Genomic DNA, 13,429 nt, shown 5'->3' with positions numbered 1-13,429 from the left:
CTGTCACATAGGCAGCAATCAATTCAAAGGCAAGGCATACAATCTCCTTTACTCCCAACTATGACAGGTGTACCACAAGGCTCGATTTTAGACCCACTACTCTTCTCCATATTTGCCAAAAATCTACACATCTCCGCCTAGCATGCCTCCCTTATACAGTATGCTGACGATGAGACTCTTATCTGCTCTGCTCCATCACTTTCCACTCTACAACAACCCACACAAGAATCCTTCAGTTCTGTAGAAAGTTGGATTACTGACATCCAACTAATCCTAAAACCCTGCAAGACAAAATTGCTACTTTTCACCACCAACAAATCTATACCTACCCCCCTATCCTTTTCAATCGCTTCCAAAACTGGTACCATCATATCTCCCTCTGACCATACTCCTTGGTGTAGAAATCGAGAATAACCTACTCCTTGATGTCCACATCTCACAAACCATACAAAAGGTCCACAGAAAATGAGAACCCTATATAGGCATAAACAATGCTTCTCAGAACAGGCATGGATCACTCTAGCCCAAACCCATCTACTCTCCACTCTAATGTATGCCACGCCAATTCTTATCAAGTCAGAAAAACTTGATCTCACCAGACTTCAATCATGTTACAATAAAATTGCCAAGTTTGCCAACTCCACCTTCAGAACCCATCACTGTCAATCTCTAAGGGAACTACAATGGTTAGAACTTCTCCAGCTACTCAATTACCACCAGATAGTCATTGCCTTTAATACTGTCAGACATCCTGAAAAGCCCTAGCGCTAAGCCAGTTACTCTCGCCATACAAAAGTAATCATACTCTCCGACCTACTGAGAAATCCCTCTTCTGCATCTCTTAAGCTAACAACTCAGGGAAAGCTCTTTTTTCTCATGCTATAGCTAGATCCTGGAATAACCTCCCCCTTCTCTGACCTCTGCCCCCACTAACGCACACTTCAAAAATGCCCTCAAATCACATGTTATGAATACATGGCTATGTCCATGCATCACTTGAATCTCACAATCTCTGCACACTTTACACCTTCCCTCCTGCTATATATACTGCATATACGCTACAGTTGGGTATCTTACTGCCAACTTTAAATTGCATAACACGTCACGTGTAATCATGATTTTTTTATTCTTTTATCCTGTCTCACTAATCAATGTTAAAGCTTTGATGTACGAGACTTGTCTTTGTAAATTTACTCACTTACTGCTGATGTACTGTTTATTATTTAGCCTGGAATGTATGAGACTTTTTATGTCTGTACTTACTTCAGTTATCACTGTTATATGATTGTTTGTATTACCATGTTGATGTTAATCTCACCGCGGAGCTTTTCTGCTCGGGCCACGGTGTAAATGGACCTATGACCAGTCGGACTTTCCTGGTAAATAAATGTACAATAAATAAAAGTCTAAACAGTGCTCAGTGCCAAGGGGGGATTGAACCACCCTCACCAGCAGCAATACGATGCTGCAGCACCATCCTCAATGTTTTTACCAGCCGCAGACAGGGGTCAGTTTGAGCCAAGGGGAGGCTATTGCAGGGAAGGTACACTCAGTGAACAAGATGAGAAGCTGATGGCAATGGATGGTCAGCTGTAAGACTGGGGGGGGGAATAATGTTCTCACACATACCTGAGAGAAGGAAACTAACAGAAGGGAACATAGACAACACCTGGAAGAAAGGCTACAGAGACTTTACATCAGCCACAAAAACAGTTAGTAAAGGAAGTTCAAAAGGTGCTCAATCTGGAGGTGATCAAAGAGTCAAAGTGAATGCAGCAGACCGATAGGGCCAGTTCCCATACATGAAGTATAAGATTCTGTAATTACTTTAGGAAACTGAACAGCATATTAAACATATGACAGCTATCCAATACCCAGACCTGAGCAGATGACAGAGAACCTAGGAAACGCGAGATACCTGACAATGGATAATGATCTGTCCCATGGCACAGAGGGATAAGCCCTTACTGCACCCGAGACGATCAGTGTTTTATTAGTGGCAAGGGCACTGGAGTGGCTGCAGGGGGGGGTGAGAATGCTTGGCCAATGTCAACTCACCCATCCTGGGGAGAAGGTGGCAGCCATGGTTCATTGCAATATGCAGTATAGCAGCCTGGCCAGTTCTATGCTGTATGCATGGTGATCTGCCCAGTAGGGAGGCTGTGCATGCGTGGAAGCACACATGTGCCTCCCAAAGGCAGAGATCATGGCGCTTGCAAGGCTTCCATGGGGGGTGGGAGTTGAGGTACACTCTCCTACAAGTAATACAAAGCTGCACCCGCAGCATCAATCTCCTCGCCAGCCCAGATGAGTCACACTGAGCCCACAGGAAGCTAACTTAGGTTCAGTATATCTGGTGAAGAAGATAAGGAGCTGGTGAGAGCTCATAGTCTACTACAGGGGTAGAAAAATAGACATAATAAAGGGATACTAGCAGATAAAACTTACACCCTCAGCCAAAGATAAAACTGTCTTTGTAACAAATGATGGTCTATTTCAGTTCACAATGTTATCATTTCACCCACACAGGGCTCCAACTACATTTCAGTGGCTGATGAACAAAATAAAGAAGCCTCACTCCTAATATGCAACTGCAAACACGAATGATGTGATCATTCACAGGATAGTGAGTCACAGGAAATATTTAAAACATTGAAGGATAGTCTCATACAAATAAAGAAAAACAATACCCAAAATAAGCTTTACGATATTCCTGACTGAATCTAAGAGAATGATACTATTCCCTCATAACTTACTTACTAGAGCAAGGCAGATGATGTAGGAAATAGTTCTCCTTATTGTTGTCAGGTCCAAGACAGAATACAGAATGCTCTTCATCTAACTTCTATTTCTCATGCAAAACCCCCAGTGCAGGCAGCTAGTAGTGTTTAGCATCTACCTGTAACACAAACAAGGGCTTTTTCTCCAATCTTTGGCAGGTGCTGGAAGTCATAAAACAATTGCATTTCTTCATGATTCCAGAGTAGCAATTAGTTCACCCCCAAAGACAATACATAAAGGTTCCTAGTACAGACTGTGTGTCTTTGGCTGCATTGAAACATGTAAGCTAGCATCTTTATGACTTAGCCTATAAAGTGATTTAATTTCAGATATTTTTCTAAAGTTTGCTGAACTGCAGTAAACCTCCCCATTTCCTCTATTAAAACATGCACATTTAAACAGCTACAATAGTGCGTGTATGTTTCTGTTCTCTGCAGTAGGCACACTACGGATACAGTACAAACTCAACCACTTTATAAATACCTTTTCAACACACGCGTCTATACAAACCAGTCTGATATACACATGACATACAGTTTAAAATACATTTGCAACACAAGCATCTTACATAAATCATGCTGATATGCACAAATGACAAAAAGAATGATTTACAAAATTCCAGCTAGCTGTGCTGGCAGTACCTCCTTTTGTCACAGTCAGCATCAAGTAAGTTGCAGGTACCCATTAATCAACCACATCACTTATCTATTTATTCATTTTCTTTGATTGCTAACCATGTAAGGCCACTAGATACAAGTTTCTCTCTTTAGGGGAAACCGGAAGGCAACATCTCCTTCTCGGTCCACACCAACTACATAATTAGCAAGGTACTAAACCAGATAAAAAGTTGCAGCAGCATAAACTACCTCTTATCACCCAAAGCACTCCTAAGCTAGAAAATGCTCCACTACCACTTTGTACTGCTAGCCACCCATAACACACATTACTGTCACATGGTCAGAGGCCTGCATTGGCTCAAAATACAAAACAAAGTAATATTGATTCCTAGTAACCCATATTCCATATCCTGTTTCTAGGTCACTTATCCATAATTCAGATCAAAGCTGCAGGTAAGACAGCCAATTTATGCATTCAGAAATTCCCAAGAAGGGGGACCGTTCTTCACTAGACCCAGATTAGGTACTTCCACAAGAAAAACAGCCTTTACAACATTTGCCCCAGCTTCTTAGAACCACCTATCCCCAGACTTAAGGCCTCTGATACTACACAAGAATACTGTCTGCCTGGGACAACATGGTCGACAGACCACGGTGCTGTGCCAGAGATGGCCTGCACCTGTCACCCCTGGGATTCCGGATACTGGCTAAGGCTCTTGCTGCCCCTATAGTACCTTTGTTTAGGCAAGGTTCAAATGACAGATTCACCACCAGGCAAGCAAAAACTGAGGGTAATGCTACTCAATGCTAGAAGTCTAATTCTCAAAATGCACTCCCTCGAGGCACTCCTTAAAATGGAGAATATTGATATCTGTGCAGTGACTTGACACCTGGTTCAAGGCTCCAGAGACCACCCCTGCATTACCAGGCTATAACTCATACCACACTTTTCGGCCACCTAAACCTGGACTGAAACACCAAAGGTGGAGGTGAGTCTATATTTATTAAGGATATCCACATCTCCAGGCTAGTTGCTTAGCATAATGCATCCAAGGTTATCCAAGTGCAACTAACTCTGAGCAAAACTGCAATCCAAATTGTCGCTTGTTATAGACCCCCCCCCCCCACTATGCCCCAGGATTCACACTTTTCTTTTCTTGATATACTGGAAAATATTAGGGTTCAACCAAACACCCTAATAATGGGCGATTTCAACTATACCCCACCATTAACTGGGAAAACTACTCATGTTTCAACTTCTTTGCTCAATGCTTTCTGGAATTCATAATGCCCTGGATCAACTTATCCACACTCCCACCAGGGGCAACAATATCCTAGACCTAGTCATTACCAACATGAGTGACCAGTGTTCCACACCTGAAGTCAACTCCTCATTAGTCAGATCCAATCATAAGCTAATTAACCTAGATATTCACATCCCACTCCCACCCCCATTAAGGAAATCATGGTAAAAAATTTCTCCAAAGCCAACTTCATGCTTCTTAAGACAGAAGTGGCGAACTTCATGACACCCATGTAGATGGACAATACAGTTACAACTGCTGAATCCTACACAGATGCACTCTACAAGCACTTACACGAGTGCATGGATCGTGCTATCCCAAACAGAACCAAGATACTATCCTCCAAAAAAAAAGGAAGCCAATCTGGTGGTCCCCTGCCATAAACAAATTCTACAACAGAAGGAAGAATCTGTTGCAAAAGAGAGCAAAATCCCATAAGTGGGGGAGTTACCTGGTCAGCCTCAGTAAGAAGCTGAGATCCCTTATAAGATCCTTCAAATCTATCTACAAAAACAAAATTTCCACCGATTCTAGGGTCAACCACAAAGCATTCTACAGCTATGTCAAAAATCTCAATGGCAACACCCAGATTTGCTCTGAGTTACAGCACAAAGGCAAGAAAATTACAGAACCAACCGATATTGCCAACGTCTTGGCAGATAGTTTCAGTGTAACTTTACCCCCCCTCTCACCCCCTATAGGGCCCATATCTATACAGGAGGAATGCAGAATCCCTGTAATCACAACTATGCAGGTTCAGTGCTAACTTTACCCCTCTCTCACCCCCTAAAGGGCCCATATCTATACAAGAAGAATGCAGAGTTCCCTGTAATCACAACTACACAGGTAAAAGCTACACTCTCTAAATCCAAAAACACAGCATCCACGGGACCAGACAATATACCAGGCTGTGTTTTACACAAACTTCAGAACAAACTGGCTCCCCACCTAAGCACCATGTTCAATCATAGTCTCACATTAGGCTTTGTGCCCACTGAATGGCGCACAGTAACAGTTATCCCACTCCACAAAGGGGGAGACACCACTGATCCCAGGAACTATTGCCCTATTAGCCTGATGAGCCTTGTTTGTAAGGCCATGGAATGTATCATCATAGGTTCATACTAGGCTATCTGCCCTAGGGCATTTATACGCCTAGCCAGAGTGTGTTTGGCTTTCGCCACCCATTTTAAATTAATTTTGCTATGCCCTTTTTCGAGGTAATTATAATGTGCCTCTGTAACAGTGACACAGAAGTGATACCTGGGGTAAACCTACGCTCTCCCATCCACTCATCAAGATTCCTCTTGAAGAGAGTCAATGAGGGACTCTGCCAAACCTGGACTGGGATTTTATTCCAAAGTGAAGGGAGCCTCTGGGTTATGAATCTGTCCCTCCAGCATGTCCTATTTATTTCAGTGCTGAGGTTCAAGTCTCTCGAGCGCGTAGCTCGATGGGATTTGGATTTTCTGAGGTGCAGCATGTCCATTAATTCCGGGTTGGACATGGCTTTATACATCAGGCACAGATCACCTATGAGCAGGCGGGTATGCCACTGAGTAGAGCTGGAGTTTCTTTAACTGGGCAGCATATGGCATCTGTTTGAGCCCTTTGATCCTCTTGGTGAGGTACTTTTGGGGTCTTTCCAGTTGCTGCAGGTGTCTAGTAAGGTACATCCCAAAAGGGGCATTGTACTCAATTATGGGCCTGATGAGGGATGAGTAAAGAGGCATGATGACCTCCCCTGATCTAGATGTGAATCCCTTCATGATTAGGTGGGCTATATAAAATGTTTTTCTAACCACTTTGGCCACGTGGTTGTCAAATGAGAGATTGCTATCAACCTGGGTCCCCAGGTCCCTAATTACTTCTTCTGTAATTAATGGATTACCACCTATGTGGTAATTTGTGGGCACTTTGTTTTTGCCAAAATGGATGACTATACACTTTTTGGCGTTTAGCTTGAGGCCATGGCTCTGGCACCAGTTGTCTGTTTCTATGAGGCCTTTTTGGAGGATACTTGTGTCAGCTGGAGAGTAGATTATGGTGCCCAGTTTGCAGTCATCTGCAAACTTGGTCAGCCACAGTCCTTCCGTGTTGGCCTGTACCTCCAAGAAATATATACCGAACGAGAGGTCCCAGAACTGAGCCTTGTGGGACACCACTTGTAACTGGTTTGGAGTCTGACATGGCTCCAGCAATTCTAACCATGTGGGTTCTGTCCTTGAGCCAGTTTACCACCCATCTAGTGACAAAGGGGTTTATATTTAAGCTGGTGAGCTTATCTATAATGCCCGAGTGGAGTATTGTATCGAAGGCTTTTGCGAGGTCCAGGTAGGCCTGTGTGTACCACCTTCCCCTCGTCAATGGCCTTGGAGACTGTTTCAAAGAAATCGACCAGGTTTAAGAGGCAGGATCTGCCCCTTAAAGCCGAACTGGGTAGAATCCAGTGTCTGTAGGTCCCCAATATCTTTATTTATGAGGTCCATGATGATCCTTTCCATAGCTTTGCAGACCAAGCTAGTCAGGCTTATGGGGCGACAGTTTCCAGGATCCATTCAGGCTCCACCTTTGTGGAGAGGGGCCACTGTTGCTGTACGCCACTCTTTGGGTACATATCCTGTAGTAAGGCTGAGATTGAACAGTAGTTTTATGTTTGGGTTTAGCTCTTCTTGGAGTTCATGTAGGACACAGCCCAGGACACCATCTGGTCCCATTGATGCTGTGTTTTTTGCTTTGGAGAGGGTGGCTCTTACCTGAGCATCTGAGATGTCAGGGGGGCAGTACTCTGCTGGGATAGATATTTGCCTTTTTGGTGGGGGGGGGGGGAGTGTGCGCTGAACCTGTCAGCTAGGAAGTTGGCAATGTCTGTGGGTTCAGTGTATTTTTTGTTATTTTGGACTAATTCTGAGCATATCTGGGAATTACCACCCAGGTTGCTAACATAACTAAAGAAAGCCTTGTGATTATCCTTAGTGTCCTGTGCAATTTTTCTCTCAAAGCTGGCCTTAGACGATTTTATGAATGCCCGTAGTTTTTTGCTAACACTGATTAGAGATGCCTTCCCTTTTTGGGATTTTGCTCTATGATGTAGTAGCTTCCTCCTTCTATTGTATAGTTTGTTTATGGCTGGGGTCCACCAGACAGGACATATGCCTTTGGAGGATTGGGTCTTGGTTTTATTTGGGATTGCATGATCCATGCATTCCTGAAGGTGTTCATAGAATGTGTTTATAAAGGATTCTGCGGTCTGGGACGTATTTTCCACAGGCCCGGGGGCTTTGAAGGATTCCACTTCGGTTTTGAGGAGTATGAAATTTGCTTTAGAGAAGTTTTTCACTGTGGTTTTCTGGGCAGGGGGTGGGGTCAGGATGTGAATATCCAGTGAGATTAGTTTATGGTCTGATCTTACCAGTGAGGGATACACTTCTGGTCTGGAGCATAGAGTCCCCATGTTGGTGATGATCAGGTCCAGTATGTTTTCCCCTCTTGTGGGAGTGGTAACAAGTTGTTCCATAGCATTTGAGTTTATAAATTCTAGGAACCTTTGGGCTAGGGTGTTGGAGCTAGAGTAATGCTCCCAGTCTATGTTTGGGTAGTTGAAGTCTCCCAACATAATGGTGTTTGGAGAGACCTTCATATTTTCCAGTGTTCTCAGGAAGGCCAAGTGGGGTTCCTGGGTTTGGGAGGGTGGTCTGTAGCAGGCTATAAACTGGAAGGCAGTTTTACCCACTGCTAGTTGCACATGGATAGTCTCTGATGCTTCGTGCTGTGCCACCAACCTGGAGGTGTGGGTATCTTTGACGAATATTGATACTCCCCCTCCTTTTGTGGTTCGGTCCAAGTTTTGGGGCCGAAAAGCATGGTATGAGGTATAACCTGGTAGTGCTAGGGTGCTCTCGTGAGCCTTGAACCAGGTTTCTGTTACTGCACAGATATCAATGTTCTCCATGCTAAGGAGAGTTTCGAGTGCGTGCATCTTGAGGTTTAGACTTCTGGCGTTGAGTAGCATTACTCTTAGTTTCTTAACCCTTGTGATACCTATGGAAGTGGGTTTGTCTTGAGCCTTGCCTAAAAAAGGCACTATGGGGGTAGCAAGAGCCTTTGCCAATATCCGAAAGCCCAGGGGTGACAGGTGCAAGCCGTCCCTAGCAAAGCATCGTGGCTTATCGAGCATGTCATCCCAGGCTGACAGGCATTGGATCCCCTTTGAATGACACTAATACTTAAGACAATTGTTGAAATTGATCATCTTGTCTTCATATTGTAGTATCCTTCTTGGTGAGGGTAAGATGCTACTGAAGGTCAGGGTCATACCGGCCTGGGCTACATGCTCAGAGAGCTCCTCTATGTCTCTTTTCATGTAGTCCAGGGAGGTACATCTCAGGTCATTCACACCAGCATGGACAATGACCGAGTCATATTTGTACTTGCCTTAGAGTGACCTGAGTGCTTGTGTTATGTGGCAGATCCTAGCGCCCGACAGGCAGCTCACCGTGACCTTCTCCTTGTTCAGCCTGGTGAGCGGGATGTCAGTGTGCCCGACGATAGAGTCACCTATTACAAGTGTATCAGGTGTGTTGTTTAGCTTTAAGGGCTGTGACTGTTCGGCACACTGGCTTTGTGAGCTATGTGTTGCACGTGTTTTGTTTTGGGGTAGCGGTTGCTTGAGTGTCTGCTTTGGCGGTCTCTCCTGCTTAGGCAGATTTTTATTTAGAGCTTCCAAGTATGTTTTTGTGTGTTTATGTGTTTGGTTTGCTGTCGTGGTAGGTCTATGTGAAACTGGAATTGTAGTGAGTGTGGTTTCCTTCTCCTCCTGACTGGTTATGCCAGTACTGAGTTGAGAGAGCTTAGCCTCCAGTTTGGCTATATGGTTGCATCTCTCACATGTGTTGGAATTTGTTGGGAGGAGGAGAGGGTTATCTGTGTACATGAGGCAGTTGTAACATTGCCTCAAGATTCCCAGATTCACCAGCTGGACCGGAGTGGAGATTGACAACTGACCTTTGGACATGCCAGAATAGTATTGGGAATTCCTTTAGAATTGAAAAAAGGGCCAATTGGGGAACAAAGTACTCAAGGGGAGTTTGTGAGGGTGTAATGCTTTTAATTTTTTTGTGCTGACTTATATAATTGCTTTAGTGAGCAAGTGCCAGGCTTTAGAGTGGGAATAGAGTGTTTATTATGAGAACTAGATCAGTTCTAAGGGAAAAGGTGAAGAGCAGACTTTGTGGAGCAGAGAATGGTTTAAACCCAATTAAGCGGAGCTGCCCAATGCTGCGCTATGTGCAAAATTGCGCTAAAGCGGGTTTTATACAGGGGGACTTGAAAGTGCTAGAAATTGGCCCAAAACGGCCAATAGACTACCAGATTCTTGTGCTGGGAACACTCCTCCAGGGTAGATAGGCTGCTCCAAGCTTCCCACTGCCACTGGTGAACAAAGAAGCCTTCCTTTATCCAAGAAAGGAAATGGGTAACACAGGAACTTTCCAAAAGTCCAGAATACAGTAAAGCTTGTATTTGGACTACTCTAGGTCAGGAAAGATGCAAAAACAAGGATAATTTTTTTTTTCTTTTTTGCAACCAACAGCAGGAAAATGCAATAAATATGTAACACAGGCTATCACACTTGAGTGTGTAGCCTCAACAGGTAAATGCAACAAACAGGACAAACTTTAAAAGTGCAGGTGCAAAAACAACTTTAAACAGTTTAAAACAGTTCAAGAAGCAGAAATACTTGCAGTTTAGCTAGATCGGACAGTCGCCCAGGTAGTAGCAGGAAAACAAACACTTTAATCAGGTTAGCAGTCGCTTTTTTAGCCTCTCTGCTGCTAGCACCACTCTGCAGGACCACAAGGAGCTTGGCCGAGTAGTAACAAGCGCAAAAACCGCGCCAAAGCGGGTTTTATACAGGGGGACTTGAAAGAGCTAGAAATTGGCCCAAAACGGCCAATAAACTACCAGATTCCTGAGCTGGGAACACTCCTCCAGAGATAGATAGGCTGCTCCAAGCTCCCCACTGCCACTGGTGAACAAAGAAGCCTCCCTTTATCCAAGAAAGGAAATGGGCAACACAGGAACTTTCCAAAAGTCCAGAATACAGCAAAGCCTGTATTTGGACTACTCTACATCAGGAAAGATGGGAAACAAGGATAATTTTGTTTTTTGTTTCTTTTTTGCAACAAACAGCAGGAAAGAGCAATAAATATGTAACACAGGCTAGCGCACTTGAGTGTGTAGCCTCAACAGGTAAATGCAACAAACAGGGCAAACTTTAAATTACAAGCGCAAAAGCGTGCTAAAGCTGGCTTTAATGCAAGGGGTTAGAAAGAGATAGGAAATGGCCCAAAATGGACAATAAGCTACAAGTTACTGGGCTGGAACCACTCCTCAAGGGACAGATAGGCTGCTTAGAGCTCCCCACTCTCACTGGTGAACAAAGAAGCTTCCTCCTATCCAAATAAGGACATGGGCAAAACAGGAACTATGACACAGCCCAGAGATCAGCAATACCTGAAGACTGGACTATTCTAGTTCAGTAAAGGTGGGAAACAAGGATTTTTTTTTTTTTTTTTTTTTTTTACAAAGTAGCAGAAATTAGGTACAGAAACACAGTAAATGCTTTAATTCGGCTAGCGCACTTGAGTGTGTAGCCTGCCAGTTAAACTAAGCAAAAACAAACTTTAAAAGTGCAAAAAACTCAGAAATACAGGCAGGAATGCAATAAAACAACTTTGCAGAGCTTATTTAGTTAAAGAAACAGAGAAGTCTATATATACAGAAAAGCAGCTAAAACACACAAACCCTTCAGATGCAGTGCAACCTAGAGCACTTGAGTTGTAGCAATATTAAGGCAATTACAGTTATAATAAATGCTCTGAAATATACTCTATATATGTCCAAAAAAAGGCAAAAGCAAAATAAGGTAATAAAGTCGGAAGAAACACAAATACAGTGAGGCAGAGGAAGTGCAATTTTTTTTTTTTTTTGAGATGGAGGAAACAGAGCAGATTAAGATACTATAGGGGAATGCCCTTCCCAAGTGCTCTCTCTGTACACTGCAGAGGAGATGGGACTGGTAAGAGTATCCAAAATCAAAATATGATCTCACTGTACTCAGTTGAGTGAGCGAATGAGATGGGTACAGGAGGAGTGTGCAAAAAGAGATTTACAGCAGGGGCGGGCAATTCCAAAGCCACCTACTGCAGAGATTCAGAGACACACACAATATTTAGTGAATCCACGACACACAATATTTACTCACTCAAATCTTAAATAAGTGCAGAAAATATACTTAAATCAGCTTATGTCCAGTTGATATATGCAGACAGTCTCAGTAGCCAGCAACTCGATTTAAAATGATTACTAGAAATGTAACCAACACAGATTTTAATGTTAGCAGAAACCCCCAAGCTAATTAACAGTAACAAAAGAATTTCAAAGCAGTCTAACAACTACTGCAATGTCTGTCTTCTATATTGAAATTGCTTGACAGAAATATATCCTGCTATTTTTTGCAATTTCAGAACTAGAAAAAAATGCTAGAACTGTGATCTCACTAAACAAATGTCGTATGCACCATGTGACTTAAACAAACATCACCTACCTTCAGTTTCATTGCTCTGTTTTACTAGCACCACAACCTGCACTTCTCAGAAACACAGACAGGCGTATTAAACCCAGTTGTAAGATTTCACTTGCAAACAACTCCTTCAGCAGTTCCCTGCACTCCAGAACCAAATAACCTCTGAACACTAGCATTTACTTCCTGTTCAAAGGCTCACCATTAACCTTTTGTTTTGTAAAGATGTACCCTCCTGAGTGCCTTTCTGAGCATGCTCAGATGTTGGCTGGGGGAGGGGTGCATATAGGAAGCATTTTGGAAAGAGGCTCTGTAAGGAGAGTGCAGCTCAAACAGTTAACCATTTCATTCCAAAACCGCAGATTTTTATGATGCACTGTGATCTGAATGCATTAAATGTTTAGTGATTTTGATGCATCTGTTTTGCACTTCCAGTCTCGAGTTCACTGCAGCAGTAAGTGATAGCTTACAAGTTTTATATATCTAATTACACACTAACAACTTTACTTTGATCGTTGGTATCTCATGAATGATGCATGATGTAAACAAAACCAGCAGTTTGGAATGCATTGTGTGCACAGAATACAACTGCAAACTTAACAGTGATACTGATATATTCAAAGAATAGTAAATATGTCAAGCTAAACTTTGTGTTTGTTATGGTAAGTGAAACAAACTTCAAATAAAATAAGTATCACAGGAAAAAATGGGTATAGGATATGTTTTAGATTACAACAGCAGCTATAAATAAGACACATTATACTAACTCATACAGTTTTACTTACATTAGTAGATAGCATCTTGCTGTCATACCTATAAACTGTCCCAGATTTTTTGTAGAAAGTCCAGAATTTTGCCTCATACATTTGGTCTGTTCTTCATACAATTTGTGGTTTTCTGGCAAATCATTGAAGATTGAAGTCACTAAACAATGACAGACATTTGAATTTCAGACTTCATATCCTTAAGAAAATGCATGCTAACACAACATCTTTTATTATATCAACTTTCTAAGTTTATAAAAACAATATTTAAAATCTGTCCCTATTTTTGAGGCCTTTGTCCCCCTCATTATTTTTGATTTTGTCCAGATTTCATATGCTGAGAGACCGAGGGCTATGCTTGCTGTCTCTTTCATTTCATTT

At 42.8% G+C, this 13,429-nt stretch overlaps 1 protein-coding gene across 3 annotated transcripts in view; it reads right to left on the bottom strand.

The window, feature by feature from the left end:
- Nucleotides 1-13,173, bottom strand: part of LOC122808426 (zinc finger protein 585B-like) — a 281,651-nt gene extending 268,478 nt beyond the window's left edge. The window contains exon 1 of one of the 3 annotated variants that reach the window (XM_044079388.1): nucleotides 13,070-13,173. In XM_044079388.1, coding sequence (XP_043935323.1) covers nucleotides 13,070-13,150 — 81 coding nt within the window. In that variant the 5' untranslated portion in view covers nucleotides 13,151-13,173. Of the gene's footprint in view, nucleotides 1-12,308; nucleotides 12,833-13,069 lie in introns of those variants that run through there. The other 2 variants (XM_044079401.1, XM_044079394.1) reach the window with 2 other exon arrangements.
- Between the last annotated feature and the right edge of the window lie 256 nt (nucleotides 13,174-13,429).

Source organism: Protopterus annectens, chromosome 1.part1 (assembly GCF_019279795.1).
Source record: "Protopterus annectens isolate FY-2018-M chromosome 1.part1, PAN1.0, whole genome shotgun sequence".
Taxonomy (NCBI): domain Eukaryota; kingdom Metazoa; phylum Chordata; order Ceratodontiformes; family Protopteridae; genus Protopterus; species Protopterus annectens.
This window is presented reverse-complemented; position numbering and strand designations above follow the sequence as displayed.